This window comes from Leptinotarsa decemlineata, unplaced genomic scaffold, assembly GCF_025532065.1.
Source record: "Leptinotarsa decemlineata unplaced genomic scaffold, Ldec_3_MD MMD2_tig00000199_RagTag_RagTag, whole genome shotgun sequence".
Taxonomy (NCBI): Eukaryota; Metazoa; Arthropoda; class Insecta; order Coleoptera; family Chrysomelidae; genus Leptinotarsa; species Leptinotarsa decemlineata.
Window position 1 is genome coordinate 6,512,255 of NW_027412544.1, and position 17,808 is coordinate 6,530,062.

At 34.0% G+C, this 17,808-nt stretch overlaps 1 protein-coding gene across 1 annotated transcript; it reads left to right on the plus strand.

Moving 5' to 3' along the window:
- Positions 1-535: 535 nt before the first annotated feature.
- LOC111514952 (beta-galactosidase-1-like protein 3) lies at positions 536-15,187 on the plus strand. The gene is made up of 4 exons (XM_074172857.1): positions 536-899; positions 9,477-9,848; positions 13,538-13,885; positions 14,138-15,187. Exons 1-4 carry the CDS (start codon positions 638-640, stop codon positions 15,085-15,087), a joined length of 1,932 nt encoding a protein of 643 aa, XP_074028958.1. The 5' UTR covers positions 536-637; the 3' UTR covers positions 15,088-15,187.
- Positions 15,188-17,808: the final 2,621 nt, after the last annotated feature.

The window sequence follows — 17,808 nt, forward strand, 5'->3', positions numbered from 1 at the left end:
TATCTCTTATGAGTTTTTCCGCCATAAGTGCCTTTCATGGTATTAGTTCCATCGTACCCTTGTCCACGGCACTTACAGCGGAAACTCCCCAAACATCCGCAGTACCACGTACAGTACCGCGTACGGGTGGCGCGAGCATTTTATTATCTATCGGATACGTTTTGAAACTAGGTTACAACTTTTTTTTTTAATACTTTGAATTTTTAATACATTTTTTTACTTGTGTATGCAACTGAGTAGGTAACAAAAATAAATCAAAGACAAAACTTTTTTTTACTAAACATGTATAATAAATAATAAATGTTGGGAGTTGGGATTCTCCTCTGACCAGGGGCCCCTTCCGGCTGGGGGCCCGTGGCATTTTGCCGACTTGCCACCCTGTAGTTTCGCCACTCAGAGCAAGTGTGGAATGTTTTTCCTGATATTTTGAACAATTACTTGTACTGGTACGTTGATAATCTTATCTTATTGATCGAATCCCATTGATATTCAGGCATTTTAAAAGAAATAAAATTAATCTCATTTTTTATTTATAGAAATGATATATAGGTAAACCAACTGTTGATCGATACTTAGATACTCGCAAATCAATTATTCCATTAGAATAACTCGTATTGTCGAAGTTAAATAGTTCAAAATGTCTCTAGTTGATCTGGGCCCCACTGGTAGTTTACCGACCAATTATGAATATTATATTTCGGGGGGTATCAAGCAAGGACTTTCAGTGGATAAACCTCACTTCACTCTGAACGACAGGAACATTTCGATATACAGTGGAGCTATGCACTACTTCAGGGTGCCAAAAAATTACTGGAGGGATAGGTTGAGGAAAATGAGAGCAGCCGGATTGAATACAGTTGAAACATATGTTCCGTGGAATTTACATGAACCTCGACCAGGTAATAATTCACCAACTTTTAATATTGGGTGTCAACGAACTGGCATTAGTCAATGAATCCAAAAGTCATAACTTCTAGAATATTAGGGACATCAAAATGAGATGAATAGGTGAATGGTATGTGAATAAGAGACTATTTTTCGTATATTTTTTTATTTTCAGTTACTTACGGTACCACATAAACGGCGGTTTAAACTTTATAAATAGGGTACCCTGTATATTCAAGCATTTTTGGCTTTTGGGACAATTCTGGATCAGTGTGATATTTTTAAAAGTCTTTTTACCTACTTCATTGTTCAGAATCACTTTCAATATTGTATTAAGTGGCCATGATCGGACGAAAACTGATTTAAGGAGGTCAGGAGATATTAGAAAATTACAATCGCAAAGTTTAAGCAACTGGTATAATAATAATATAATAATAATAATATTTTTTATTATCCTGTAAGACAATCAAAAAGGTACATTGTGTAGGATTAGTCAGAAAAGAGCTTAAAAGTAAAAGTAAAAATAAGACAATTTACTAAGAATAATACATTCATTGAAATTTTCATTTTATTATTCAATCATTTCCTGAAGGAAGTAATAGGTTTTCTCTAGTAGACTTATGTGTAATATTGAAGCTGTGGATAGTACTAGATTTTTTCAGTTCAAGTGGTAGCAGATTAAATAATCTGAGCCCTATTACATTGGGGGAATTGTAAGTCAGTGCATTTTTACAATATGGCATATGAAAGTCTGTCTTGCACCTGGTATCAATAGAATGCACATTTTCATTTCTTATGAAACAGTTACGGTTATCATATATGTATAAAAGCACATAATTCGAAAATATACAGGCATGGCAATGCTAGTATTTCAAATTTCAAAAAAATGCTTTTACAGCTTGTATTTCTTGAGACTTCTGTTATACATCTTATAATCTTTTTCTGGGCGACAAAAACATCTTTGCATGAAGAGGAAGCTCCCCAGAAAGTAATACCATACCGAAGACGCGATTCAACTTGAGCATGATAGAACAGCTGTTTCTGGTCTAAAATATTACGAAGGTTCCTCAGAAGATGATTCATGGAGTTCAATTTTGATATAACTGTTCCACAATGAGTTTTCCAGCTGAGAAATTCATCCAAGTGTACACCTAAAAACTTCACCGTAGAGCACGTAGAAATTTCATCATCTTCAATTTGCAAGTTGAATCTGGCTATTTCTTTTTGTCTAGTATGAAATTTTTTCAAACGTGTTTTTTGATTACTTATTCAAATGTAGGGAATTTTCCTTGAACTAGGCGTTTAATTTTTGCAGGGTTTGCAGGATTCTTCCAGTGATGTGTCATCTGCATATAGTGTAAAATGTGGATATATGATTCCATATTATTTACATATAATAAAAAAGTATAGGGCCCAACACTGATCCCTGTGGGACACCTACATTAATATCCACATAATTGGATGTATATAACTTTCTCACATTATTATTATCATTGATGATACTGACGTACTGCTTCCGTGTTGAGACAAACGTTTTCAGCCAGTTAAGTGCATTTCCTTGTATGCCAATATTATGGAGTTTTATGTAAAGATTTTCGTGATCAACACAGTTGAATGCTTTACTGAGGTCACAGAAGACCCCGATAGGGCACTTGCCCCCTGTTAATTGAATTCAAGACGTTACAATATAAAGAATCAATCGCATCGGTTGATGACTTTGAATTCTGAAAACCATATTGGTTTTTGTTCTCATTCAAATAAACGGTCAGACTGTTCAAACATGCATATTCAAAGATCTTAGAGAAAACAGATGGCACTGTGATTGGTCAAAAATTTGTCATGTTATTTAGATCGCCTTTTTTATATATGGGAATGACTCAACCCGTTTTAAGAAGATTCGGAAAAATTCCTGTACAGTATGAAACATGTATTAGATATGTTATAGGTGAGATTATAGAGCCTAAAATTTTTCTTAATAGAAACCCTGGAACTTCATCAAATCCAGATGAGTAGGTATTTTTTAATTTCGACCATAATAGCTTGTATAATTCATCTTGATTATAAGGTAGCAGTGTGAACTTATTTGAATGAGGATATTTCTCTAGTGGATTGGACAAGTTTGTGGAATTCTGGGTTATTTTTAATAATATTTAATGGGACATTTCTGAAAAAAATATTGAAGCTATTCACAACTGAGAGAGTTCCGATATAACCTGCCATGCTGATTTAGTGGGGTTATCTGAGTTGGTGATTTTACCTTGGAAATACTTTTTTTTGAATGAATGAATGAGACATATTGACAAAAATATATTTTTGAGTGTAGCTATCATTTTTCAAATGATGACCATTTTTTCACGAGTATTTTCCGAAAAATAGATTTTTTTGCCGACTCTAACGATAATAATTTATTTGTATTTGAATTAAAACCATGAACAAAAATTGAATATTATCAAGGGAAATACTGGATATTGATTCATTCACTGTTTTCAAGTTTACCACAATTTTCAGTTATTTTTATCAAGTCTCCTTGCCAAAACAAAAAACTTACTTCGATAATGACAGTGACATGACAGTGGGGTTTCTTAATATTCGTTGATTTTCAGTTTAATATTTCTGTTTAAAATCTGTTTAAAATCTGTTTTTCCGTTAACCAGCTGTCGCACCCCTACGAACAACAACCCTCAGAAGTCGAAACTTGTGCGAGCTAAGGATTAACGAGGTCTTACCTTTTAACGTGTGATTCCTAACACGAAATAATGGTATGAAAACTGGTGTATTACTAATATTTACAGAATTACATAGGAATTCAAGAAATTATCCTAAATTATATCTATCCTCAGAAATATTCCAATTGGTAATATCCAGCCACTCAATATTTTCCATGTGTTAAGTTGAGAAGCGATTAACGTTCTTGCTATGGCTGAGGTTGGTTAAACAATTTTTTAAGAGAAATTAGTCAAAAATTTCATTGAAGTCACGAAACAACAAGAAAAATAATGGAAAAGTACTGAATTTAAATTTCAGTCATATCAAGAATTGCATGCTGACGATGGCAATAATAATGATAATAAATTTATTGTGGTCATATGATTGCATACATGATAATGAAGCAACATAATGCGATGATAAGAACACAAAAAATCAAGCTTAGCTTTAGATGCTATCTTCCACCCTGCCTAAGAAAGATATTATATAAAATTGGTATCCTAAGTGAGTTTTGATAAAAAGCGATGGTAAACAAAAGAAAGAAAAAAATTGACAAGTGTATACAATAACAATTAGAAATGGAAATATGTTATTCTGAAAACTGAGAGGAAGAGGAGGAGGACCAGCCCAACCAAAAGAAGAGAAGAGAACAGGGCACGTTTCAGCATTCACCTAGCCTTTGAACTGAGTATATTAAAAGTATTTTCTTAAATGCCTGATCGGATAGTGATGGAAAATCAATAACTTGGTTCATATAATGTGATGCAATAAATGAAAAACAACATCCGAATCGAGAGGTAAGATGAACAGGCATTGTGAAAGAATTCACCCTAATAATAGTTCATTGAATATTGAAACCGGTATTTTTCACTCAACTTTTCACACCAGCCATAATAAATGGACTAACATAATTTTTTTTTGTCAGAGGAGCGAAAATCTTCAAAAATACTATGGTCATTCCGTAGTGGTGGATTTTTACCACCTAAGACCAAGTACCGAAAGTACCAACTGAGATCCAAGTACTGGAACCGCTTTTGCATTAGGTACTTCTGTAGGTACTTGGCCTGCTGTCTCACTTTTATTGCTTTGTATATCCTTCCGTGGGCCTCCTCTTGACACATACTTTTTTAGCACCTATCCTCCACTTCTTTGGTTTCGATGATAGGCGGTACTGTGTTATAGACATAATTCCACGGTTTTTCCTCACCCTGAAGACTTTGAATCATGTTCTCTGCACAGAAAATTCTTCCTGTTTTGCGTAAATATACAGTCCTCACTTCTTGCATTCTTGTATAAGTAAAGAGTGTATGCTCTACATTTTTTTTTGTTTAACAATATGGATAATTGGGGAATTCAGCTCTCTTGCGATCATAAAGGTATTTGCGGAAAACCATGCCCTGAAAGTGCCTGGGAAAGGAAATAATTCACTTCACTAAAAGGTCCATTGATTCAGACCTGTATACCTGGTATTAGGGAGTATTTCCATCTTCCATGAACTCCTCCTTCCCATTTTTGTTGCCAGCTGTACATTAGGTCAACTCTTGCATTCGATCTCGGTTAACCTGAGGACTTGAATGATTTATGTAGCGAGTTAACCCATACAGTTAGCCCAAAGTTTATCAACTTTATTTTATTCTCCGCGGTATTAGGTCCAACAAAATCAAAAATCAGTGAGAAAAAAGAATTTTAAACAAATATTTGGCATCAATGTCTGGGCTGGAAACAGAATCAGTTAAGAGGGCATTAAGCGCTTGTTTTCTTTTAAATGAAATCGAGGATCATCCTAAGAATCTAGCCTCAGGAATTTTACAGCAAATTTACTTCCAACCAGAAAGATCACATCCTCATAATACCACAGAAGTTCTTAATCACTTGATGGATCGCTCACCAAATCTCATTGTGCCCGATTTCCTTCTTTTTACGTTGAGGAAAGTGACTAATATGCAACAGCCCTATACAGCTACGCTTGAAATCTTAGAAGAAAGGCTTATGGTTGAGAGAAACAATTAAACGAGCTGAAATGTGTCTTGAAAATGAAGAATGCACTTTGAAGATTTACTATACTGATATTTTCTATAAATTTGGACATTAAAAATTCAAATAATTCAAGTGCATGGTTGGAGTCAATTTTGTTGAATTCTTTATTCCAATCTCAAATGAATGGGTATGGGTAAAAAATCTTTCTTTTTTTGAAAGTGCTTGTTGAAAATTATCGCCATTTGGAAAATAATAGACAAAAAAATTTATTTTCGTCAACTCGTCTTATTCCCTTCTGTCACACTAGTCACTAAAAATTTTTTTATTGCAATTTTCTGATATCACTTGAGATATGTCAAAAAGCTATTTCGGGGTTTGTTAGACTTGGTCTGTTGGTTTTTATGCCAAACGTTTCGTCGGAAACTGTGGTAGACATGATCATTTCTACTTCGTAGTCGAAACGTCAGACATAAAAACCTGCAGTCACGGCCAACAAACACGGAAAATAGCGTTGGCATAGTGACCTTCGGCCGTGAAAGTTTACACTCTTTGACCAGCTGAGGTCCTATTAGTTACTTTACATTTGATCATGACCATCTAGATGCAATATTGAAAGTTTGAAAAAAAAAAATAAGTGGACATAACAACTTCAAAAAATGTCATGTTAATATCCGCATTCTGTGTTGGTTAAGCAGGTTACGTTAGCCGTACCCCTTGAGGAGAACCAGATGTGATATCTTAGATTATTTGAATGAAACTGTGTCATTATCGTCTCCTAAATATTTATTTATTAAACTATTAGTGAGCTTTCATAACAATAGAAAAATATTTATTCAAAACAATAATTCGGAAAAACAATTTTTAAAAAAGTATCAGGCGCCAGGTTGCCTATTCGTACCTAAGCCTAAGCCGAACTTAAGACAACTAGTCAGTCAGGACACAGTTACCCCCGGCCGTGAAAGGTTACCTATTCGAACAACCGCCTTTACGGAAAGGAGACATCAAAGTTATTACGACGCTTCGAAGTACTGGGCAATAAGAAAGTAAAAACTCTGTGTTCAAGTGTTCATTGATATTTCTTTTATGGTGTCGCGACACCTGTGTGATACCTAAATGCCTAAAAAAGAATTTAGAAACACGACAAGTTTACAGAATTTATAAACGCGTTGAGAAAGCTTTATTATGAGAAAATATGCACCAAATCAGGAAGGATGCAGCTCTCGTCGATGTGTAACTGATGCACCTTTCTACCAGGAAATTTAATGCATTGGAAAGATTGGGACAAAATTGAAAGTCTCACGGTGGTCACCAAGGAAGCCACAAGATTAGTCGTTACTAAAAGACGAAGAAATACAAAAGTTTGAGTGAGAGCCTGAAGAATCCTTCGCCACAATGTTACAGGAAAACAGTGATGAACCTTACTGATCGGGCACTTTCAGAAGACGAGTTCACCATACTCGCCGTGGAAGGTGCAAATTTTGCTGCAACTTCAGCCAAGGTGCCTCACGAGAATATCATTGCGAATACTGAATCAGGAAATCGTACTTTTCCTAATGACATTACTGAGGAAGTCCACATTGAAATGTCGAGGATTTCAATGTGCAAAAACCTACCCAAAGCCAAAAGAACAACGAGAAAGTGAGGCGCTAGAAGATCTCAACATCTTGGTATCAAAGGAAATCATGAAGAAAAAATTGTCAGCTCACCCGATACCGGGACGTATAAAAGACTCAATCGGGATCCGACCACCAGGATCTGAAAAAAACGAATCTTCTGATCCGATCATCATTGCGAACTATTTCCAGCAGACGTAACCGCATTTTCCCCATTATTCATCGTCGATATATGTATTTTCAGTGGGATGGTGTATTTTATGAAAAAACTTTTACGTCCAGTGGGCGGCAACTTATTAATGGAAACATTCGAACAACGGGCCATGAAACCATATTGCTGGCTGCTTTACGAGTATGTTGATGATACGTTCGTGGTCAGGCGGGATGGTCGAGAGAAACCAAAGGAATGTCAATCATGTCTAAACTCCCTCACCCAAAAATCCATTTCATAATGAAACGAAAATCCCAAAGAACTATCGGGAGGTTGGGTACAGTGAAGTACCCATCCCTTTTGGACAAGCGATACGCCTTAGAAGAGAGAACTCCGAAGTTACTCCAGTTAGGCACATTAATGTAAAAGCTTTCCTCGCCATCTCTCTCACTACACTGAGCTCGGTATATACAGTTGTGTTTACTACAGGGAATACTTGTTTTGACACTTTTTTTATCGTTTTATGTTTTAAAAACGATTTTTCAATCAATTTGATGGATAACTTACCAATTGACTACCAACTAAATTTCAAAAACAAAAGATTCAGAAGGATATCTTGTTCAACAAAAACATTGTTCAATACGTTTGAATTGAAACGGGTATATTTTCAGAAGAGATTATTTTCTGGGAAAGGAAGAGTTTGGCTTTCTATACTTCTCAATATTTATACAATTCAATGGAAGATTCAGAATTCATATAAAACTAGTTGTTTCGAAGGTTTTTTTTTCGTGTAATTCAATGTTCATATGAGAGATCTTTTTAACTTTAACAGTTTCTGCCTGAAAGTTTCTTCTTTGCACATCTTTGTGAAGAGTTCATTCTGAAAATAATTGTTTTCTTCCTTTCTTTGGAAGTTTCCCACATTTTTTGTATGATGATGGAGAAATAGAAAGCCAAAACCATTCTTTGCCAAAAGTATCTACTTTAATTGCTTATTTTTGAAGTAAACTTCAAGTAAAGTAAAAAAATATTAACCAAAAAAGGTTCTACATCAGATAGAGACATTTTGATTGAAATATTTTTGGGAGTAGTGACTTATTGAGATCTCCGTAACAGCGAAGTATTTGACATATATATTTTTGTAATACACCGGTTTTTTAATTAACACGCTTTTATTGGCTTCACCTGTATGTAGGTATGTATGTTTGTTTGTTTGTAACTCTCAATCTCGGGATCTGTATTTGACAGAATTATCGACATTATTGCTTGATCTATTCGCGGGCAGATGGCGCTGTACGTAACCTCCTTGATATATCGACATTATTGCTTGATCTATTCGCGGGCAGATGGCGCTGTATGTAACCTCCTTGATGTATCAGATATCATTCAAATATCTGAATTTTATTCCATAACGAATGTTTGAAATACAAACTGAGTAGAGAAAAGAATCTTCTGCCCGCGAATAGATCAAGAAATAAAGTCGATACATCAAGGAGGTTACATACAGCGCCATCTGCCCGCGAATAGATCAAGCAATAATGTCGATATATCAAGGAGGTTCTTTTCTCTACTCAGTTTGTATTTCAAACATTCGTTGTGGAATAAAAATTAGATATTCGAATGATATCGTTGATATCGTTGTGGACAACGAATGTTTGAAATACAAACTGAGTAGAGAAAAGAATCTTCTGTATAATTCAGTGTTTATATAAAAGTATTTGTTTCGAAAGAATTTTCTTTCTTTCGTGTAATTCAATGTTTATATGAAAGTAGCTGTTTCAGGAGGACTTTCTTTCAGTTTGTGTCTGAAAGTTACTTCTTTGCATGATCTACACATCCATGTATAGAGTTACTTATTTTTGAATTGATTACTTCCTTCCTTTCTTTGGAAGATTTCCTCATCCCTTTTTTTGTATCAAGGTGGAGTAGTAGAAAGCCAAAAACTTTCTTTCCCAAAAATTAATCACTCCTAAAAATATAACCCCTTCAATTCAAATAGTATTTTTCGTTCGTTATTGTTTTGAGCTTATTGAAAAAATATTTTTAACTTTTCAGTTCGATGTTGTTTAAAAGCGTGTTTTTTAGGTTTTTAAAGTATATTTATTTATCTCCTATAATTCTGATTATTATCTACTTTATTTTAGGTGAATTCGACTTTGGAAATGGCAACAACGACATGTCTGAATTCTTGAATTTGGAAGAGTTTTTGAAAACAGCTCAACAAGAGGATTTGTTCGCTATAGTCCGACCAGGACCTTTCATTTGTGCAGAGTTCGAATTCGGAGGTTTTCCGAGCTGGTTGCTGAGAGAAGATGATATTGAAGTGAGAACTTTGAATCCTGTTTACATGAAATTCGTTACCAGGTTTTTCAACGTTCTCTTACCAATACTTGCATCCCTTCAATTCATAAACGGTGGACCGATATTGATGTTTCAAGTGGAAAACGAATATGCCGTTTCGGGAAAAAAAGATTTAGATTATCTGAAACTTTTGAGGCAACAAATGTTAGATCATGGTTAGTGTAGCAATAATTGAATAGAAAGGCTCTATATTTTATTTCACCAAATTTACGGAATTGACATGTCGGTATAATCAATGATTGTATGTGGAAGGTAGGTACATCTATTTCTCAACATAAACAGAAAAAGGATCAAATGCATTTTTCGATGCATTTCAAAGAATTTGATGATGTAAATTTGTTTTTGTTTTATTAGTAACAAGAATTGTTAATATGTTATCATTCTTTTTTCCAAAAAAATTTTAGGTAATATAAGAACTTTTTTTAATAAGGCCATTTTCTGAAAATATACACGGAAACAAAACATATTTGGTGATATTACATAGGTTCAGTAATGTGTATTTATAATTCACGAACGAACTCGAAAATAGTGACACAAAAACAATGAAATTGAAAGAAAAAATTAAAAAATGCGAATGAAATTTGTGTTCGATTAATATTCAAATGTTTCCATCCGGGAGGGCATCTAATAATTTCAAAATATAAGATAATGAAAAAATCATATAATAAATTATGAATGAAATTTGTTTTTTGAATAACAGTACCCACCACTAAAGTACCACAAAGTACTGTACTGGAGTCATTCCTCTTTACAATCTGCATGAATAAGTATCTTCCATGAGCTGTAGTACAATTTCATAATAGTAGGCACTAAATTCTCAGAAATATTATTGCATAAAAACGAAAACATCGTTGTCAAGGTTGTGATTCTATATATTTTATAATCATTCTTCCTCATCTGTTTACTAAAATGTCCGCACACAACTGAAAGAGACAGATTAATGAAAAAACGTCAGTCATTTCTGAAAATTTAGTGCCTACTATTTTGGAATTATAGAACAGATGAAATATTAAACTCCTGCCCATTAAACATAAAGGAGAGTTTCGACAGTGAATTGTGGCAAATCCAAGTTTCGACATTGACTGCCAGGAGAGAAATCGCTTTCTATATTTATTTGTATCTTCAATTCCAAAATGAGCAAGTGTTGTATTCATGATTGAGTGTAGTACCACTATGAGAAATCAAAAAGGCACTGCTCAGTATTGGATTATGAATGTTTATATTGAAAGTTACAGAGCATTCGCCACACTCCATTCTATATATATCTGCAGTATATACAGGCCAAACCGGTAGAAATTTTGAAATAAGACTGCGTGAACACGTCTGTTTGGACAAAACATCCGCAATGTACGAACATCTTCAAGAATCAAATGATAAGATGAAGGAAGATAACCACATATATGTAATAAAAGGAGAAAAATGAATCTGTTGGAGGCCATGGAAATTAACAAATCAATTAAAAACCACAAAAATATACCCCTAAACGAGCAACTTGATTTATGTAGGTCTCCTCTCTTGAATTTATGAGTTTAACAACCCCTAGAATTTTCAGGATAGTATTTTAAGTTGACATCCTGTCTCTCAAATACCTGGCCTTGCAGCATACCTGAAAATTCTATAAAATTGATGTTCAGATTTCAGTTTTATACTCGATAATGGGATCAAACCCGAAACCGGTCGTAAAATAAAATTTTCCAGTGGTATTTAGACAAAAGTGTTTTTATTCATTTCATTTAAGTCATCATGAATTACCATAAAGTAAACAAGTCATCAATCACACATATTTTGTAATTGACCTCCTTGGAGAGCCTCGTTTATCCTTTATATTCGAGGATTGAGTTCTAGATAAATCAAAATTATCGGCTTCGTTAAGAAGCTGGGCATATTTGATCGAGTGTGAATAGGTGTGAGCCAAAATAAACCCTTGCGGGTTGCGGTGGAGGGTCGAATAGACCCACCCACTTCGGACCTAACCTAACCTAATCCCTTGGATGGAATCTTCACAAGGGTAGATGTCATTACCCATATTTTCTAAGGTTTATTTTTTAAGGACAGATGAATCCAGAAATGCATTTGTGCTTCAGCCTAGTTAATTGATGAACGCTGTCTGGTGCTGGATCATAAATACGTTGTATTCGAGTTTTGCTTTTCAAGTATTAGTGGTCTTGCAGTAAAAGCTGCAGTAAAGCCTCGTCAGTGGTCGATGTCGAAGCTTGGTTTTGCAAGTGACCTCCTTGGGGAGCCTAGTTTATTCTTGATTTTCGAATAATGAATTCCCGATCGAACCCATAGATGATGTCTTCAAAAGGGAAGATGTTATCGCCCTTATTAACTCAAGCTTGTTCTATGAGGACTTTTGAGTCCAGCATTGCATAGGTGATTCAGCCTAGCACCACTGATGATGCCTATGATGGGTCGAAACAGCGCCGTCTGGTGTTGAATAATAAATGCGTTGTGTTTGGGCTCTGGTTCTCAACTTTAAATATTCCAATCACTTCAGTGTCTTTCAAATAATTATGTTTCAATAACTATGTTGATATGGGACATTTATTGCTTTATTTGTTTATTTATTTATTTATTTAACGGCAAATCTACAAAAAAATATTTAACAAAGTGTGAGGAACTACAAAGTATTTTTGAATGCTCATGTCTGTTGTCGACATAACAATTTACAATTTTACAAAACATTAAGGAATGTGTGAAATAGAAAATATTAATAAATCCGTATGTCTAGCGATTACATTACTAAAATTTGAAACAATTCTGGTATCTACAAGAAAAAAGATGTAACAAATCTGGTACTTACAAAGAAAATGGTAAGGTGAAGAAAAGTTTCAAAAACGCTATTGCCTTTTCAATTGATTTTTAAAGACCTGAAGTGATACATTAAACAGATGTAAGTTACTATGATATTGATTTCCCAGCTTCAGCATAAAGCATAATTGGCATAGAAAAAATGTTTATGAAAAATGTCAGGATTTTTCGTATCTTTTTGTTTGATATGAAAAGTTATTAGTTGAAGTAGTTCTGGGCAGTTTATCTCACTATTTATTAATTTGAAGAGGAAACTAAAGTTCATAGAGATTCTCGTATCTTCCAATGATTGTATATTTAACTTGGTTAAGAGTTGACTGTACTCATATTCATTTCGATGAATACCAAAGTGAAAAGCACAATTTCTTAAGAATTTCTTTTGCACATGCTCAATCAAATCGTTATTTACATTATAGTATGGGTCCCATATAACCGAACAATATTCAAAAATGGATCTTATGAAAGCACAATATAAAAATCTTTTTTGTTTTAATTGAAAAATCAGTAGAAATTCTCAACACAAAACCCAGCATTTTGAGACTTTTTGCCACAATTGCTGATAATTGAAGATTAAAATTAATTTCGCTATCAAATTTAACTTATTTTATTAATAACAATTGCAATTTTTCACCTGGACCAAAATCCTTCAAAAACATTTTTCTAGAGGTGATTCCGAATCGAATGAGCTATCGCTCATATTTTTAGGACCTTCATCTCTATTTTCATGTTTTTGAACTTGTTGATTAGACTATATAACTCTCTTAACATATACCAGTGTTGAACTTTGGGCGTGTTTTCATAATTTATTATTTTTCAATTAGTTTATTCAAGAAACAGTATATTGTGAGATTTTCACTGAAAAGTTTTACAAAACACAACACGTGTTTCGCTACAATAAGGAAATACAATAGCGAAAGACGTGTTGTGTTTTTGTAAAACTGGATAGTGAAAATGTCACAATCTTAAATTCATTATGGATTTTCATCAGGTATCTGGCTGATTCCGTCACATATATAAAATTGATTTTCAGGAATAAAGGAATTACTTGTAACATCGGATAATCCAGTTCGAGGTACAGGTGGCACTATACGAAAGTTATTTTTTATGGCTGGGAATTTCAATACAGATCCTCAAAAACAGCTTGATATGTTGAGGAAGCTACAACCCAATAAACCCCTGATGACAATGGAATACTGGTCGGGATGGTATGATGTTTGGGGTAGCCGGCATAATAACAGATCTGCACAAATATTCGAGGAAGTGTATGAAGAAATTCTGAAATATCCGTCGTCAGTTAATATATACATGTTTCATGGAGGCACAAATTTTGGGTTCATGAATGGTGCAGAGAATAGAAAATATGATGAAATAGAATCAGGTAAATATTTTCATCACAATGTTAGATGTAAATTTCGATTGTAAAGTATATAAACCTGTAATTTCTCCTGTACTCAGTTTTTGAAAATGGAACAGCTATCTTGTATTGTGAATTTGAAGAAATCAACTATCAATAGTCATATGTCTCTACCCATGTTGATAAGTTGAGCACATGCCTCCTTGAAGTACATAAAGATGGATTAGAATGGATGTATCAAAATATCATTTTTTTTTGATTGTATTTGTTTTTCAGATTATCATTCGATTATATCCAGCTACGATTACAACGCCCCGTTGGATGAAGCTGGTCGATACACTGATAAGTACTATATCACAAAGAAACTGTTAGAAAAATATAATACCATCAAAACGAAATTACCCGACGTTCCAGAACAATCAGAAACCACTGCTTATACTTCTGTCCCTATTCAAGAACAACTATCCATTGAATCGGCACTAGAAACTCTAACATCTCTACAGTCCACGAAATTGTTGCCAATGGAAATGTTAAACATTAACAAAAATGGTGGTCAAAGCTATGGATACATCGTATATCGGAAAAAGAATCTTCATATACCGGCCAATGGTGTCTTGAGAATAGAAGGCAGGGTATGTGATACTGTGATGGTTCTTGTAAATGGGGTTTTGGTGTCACCATGGTTGCAGAAAAGTGCCGATTTAAATAAATTTGGAACCTCCAGAGTGGAAAATGGTACACTGGTTCTCTCAACAGTTCAGTTATCTGGTGCTACCTTGGACTTGGTGGTGGAAAACTGGGGTAGAGTAAATGTCAGAGTGTACAAACAATTCAAAGGTATTTGGCAAGGAGGTGTTTTGTTGAATGACGAATATATTTCCAATTGGATGATTTTTCCTCTTGAATTCAAGAAATCCTGGACCAATGAGCTGAGTTCATGGCGAACATTTGATAAATCTGCAACAGGACCATCGTTGTACAAAGCTTCACTTATAGTCAACAATCCATTAAAAGATACCTTTCTCGATATGAGCAATTGGACAAAAGGAATTGCTATGGTGAATGGCTTTGTTTTGGGTAGGTACGCTAGAATGGGTCCAATTCAGACATTGTACTTACCTGCACCCTTTTTGAAACATGGGAGAAATGACGTCATTATTTTTGAACATTTCAAGCCACATTCTGAGATATCCTTCACTGAAGACCACATATATTCTTCTCATTGATTTTGTCAAATGTTCTATTAAATGAATGGTTTGTTAGAGATAGATTTTTTATTCGTGAAAGATTAAAAACCATCTCATTACATTACTATCTCAATATAAATATTTGTTTTTATTCTTTCAAATGAACCTTAAAAAGTGCTCCTCGTTTGAAAATAATTAGGCTTTCCATTATTTATATTTCAATGAGGAAGCAGAAAGACTGAAAGATTAAAAAAAAAGTCAATTAGAAAGGAGTGGCAGAGGAAGATAATGAAAAAAGTTGTCAAGTTGCTAGTGAGACATGAATAATTCAAAAATTACATGTCCAGATTTAGATGTCCTTCTGCAGAGAACGGTCTCACTGAGACTATGGATGAAATGACTTGGAAAGAAAGAGAGACGATTGATCAAAATGAAAAAGGTAAAGGAAGATATGCACTAAATCAGGTAGCCGACAAAGAGGTTTGTGAATGAATGGGTGATGTTCGTGATTGAATGGATGGGTATATAGTTGTGGTGATCATGGCTGCAAACAAAAGTTTCGACCAAACTATGTACAAATGAGATCAAGGGATTCTAGCTAGGGCGTTTGTTGCAGCCCTAGTAGAAAAAGTAATACAGAACTTTACTCTGACAGTGAGTCAGAATTGAATTACGTAGATCAATCGATGTGTCATTGCTTGATTAAAAAAGAGGAGATGATTTGAAAGTTTAGATTTAGCTCCATTGATTTGGAAGCCTTCCTAACTTGATAGGTAGAATTGGAATCTGACTTGAAATACATCTATCAAAAACAATAAAAAGACTAGGGAGAAGAGGAAGCTGATGTATTGGATGATTATGAATAATCGTAGGATGGGAAAATTTACCCTTCACCATTAGAAATCATTTCATTATTTTCAATAATATAATTTTCTAATATCGCATAGTATTCACCTGATTGAAATCACAATAGATCGTGGAAAAGTTTTACTGGGAAAACTATTTAAAAAACGCATCAAGTACACAACCTCACAGGTGATGTGAAAGCATGGACATATTATGGAGAACATACCTGTTAGAATCAATCATTTAGTATAACCTATTTCTGTGATAAAACTCACCGTTTGGCTGAAAAACGCAAAAAACCCTCTTTTGCGAATTTTTTCGCCAATGTGGCAATTATGGATAATTTTCACATGTCATTCATAAAATTTTTGTAATCTTGCATGTTAAGTTAGAGAAACGTGCGTGGGAAAAGTGTGTTTCAGAGATTCATTGAAAGTGTTTATAATAGACTCATTTTAGACCAGAAATTCCACTTCTACCCATCAAGTTAGGATGGCTTTCATTTGAAAACCTTGAACAGTGCTTCCAAATCTATCTATCAAGTAGCATTGGGAGTTGAATAACCAGTAATAATTAAAAATTACATTAAAATAGAAATGAGCAACGTAAGTAATTCAGGGTGTCATTTTTCAGACTTTGGGAATAAACTCACGTTGATAAGGTAAGTAAGTTTCATCGATAAAATTATTCTGAATATACGTAGAGTCTGTTAAACCTACTGGGTCGAAGCTCTGTTTACCAAGACATCATCAGAAAATAACTTTTAGAATTGATGTGCGTAAGGTATAAAGGCTGACTAACTCCGCCACCCTTTTGCACAGAGTTCTTTAGAAGGAGATTCAGTTACCAGATCTGTGCAATTTATAATGACATTTCCTATGACTATCACAAATCTACAAATAGAGTATTTTAAAATAATTTTTCCTTTTTTGTTTATTCCTTTGTGTACCTACTAGGCGACATTTTAGAGGTTAAGTGGGAGAGAAATTGAATGATGACTTGTCATAATGCAAATTGAATTTCGCCTGTTATCTTCATATAACAATCAAATTGTACCTTATTAATTTGTTTGAAATATATTTGAAGATAATAAAGACGATATTATTGTCATTATTATTATTACGATTCAAAGTGATAACCACACAAAATATTTTCGTCATAAACGTAATTGAACAAAGCAAAGAGGGATTGTATTTGAGACATTTCAATAATTCCGAAGTCGAAACCTGGTTTGCAAAAAATTTACCACATTTTTTTCAATCATGCCAAGCGTCAGAAACTTTGACTGTAAACCTATTTACCTTGATTCTGATCTCATCACAAAGGAATTGTACACCTAGCATAGCTAATTATTATAGTTCTTTCCACTTCGGTGATTTTATTACTTTATTGTAAAGTTGTGTTCCTTAGATTAGGTTTGCATTGATGCTGAAATGCAGCACAACATAATGTTGATAAATACGTACTTCCTGTTTCTCAGGCATTCGAACCTGTATGCTAAAGCCGTGGGAAGTTTGAAGTAAAGGAGTATAGCTGCTGCAAGAAATGGCGAAAAGAGTAACTTTTTTTCTACCTTTTGGCATCACATTCAAGGTGTTACCTTCGCTTCTTCATATAAAAATTAGAATCTGTATTTATTTTTTCGATCCGGAAAAAGATTAGTGTGAGACCATGATTAACTTTGGTAGATAAGACCTCGTTGATTACTTCTGAGAAAAAGTGTTTCCTTAAAAAGAAGCTACTTGGTTAATATAATCAATACACTCTAGAATGAACATACGGAAAACAAAAAAGGACAAGAGAATTGATGAAAAGAGAAATGAAAATTTCTATGTTTTTTACCACTTTTATGAAACATGGTAAAAAACATAGAAATTTTCATTTCTCTTTTCATCATGATCTCCTACTACGTAG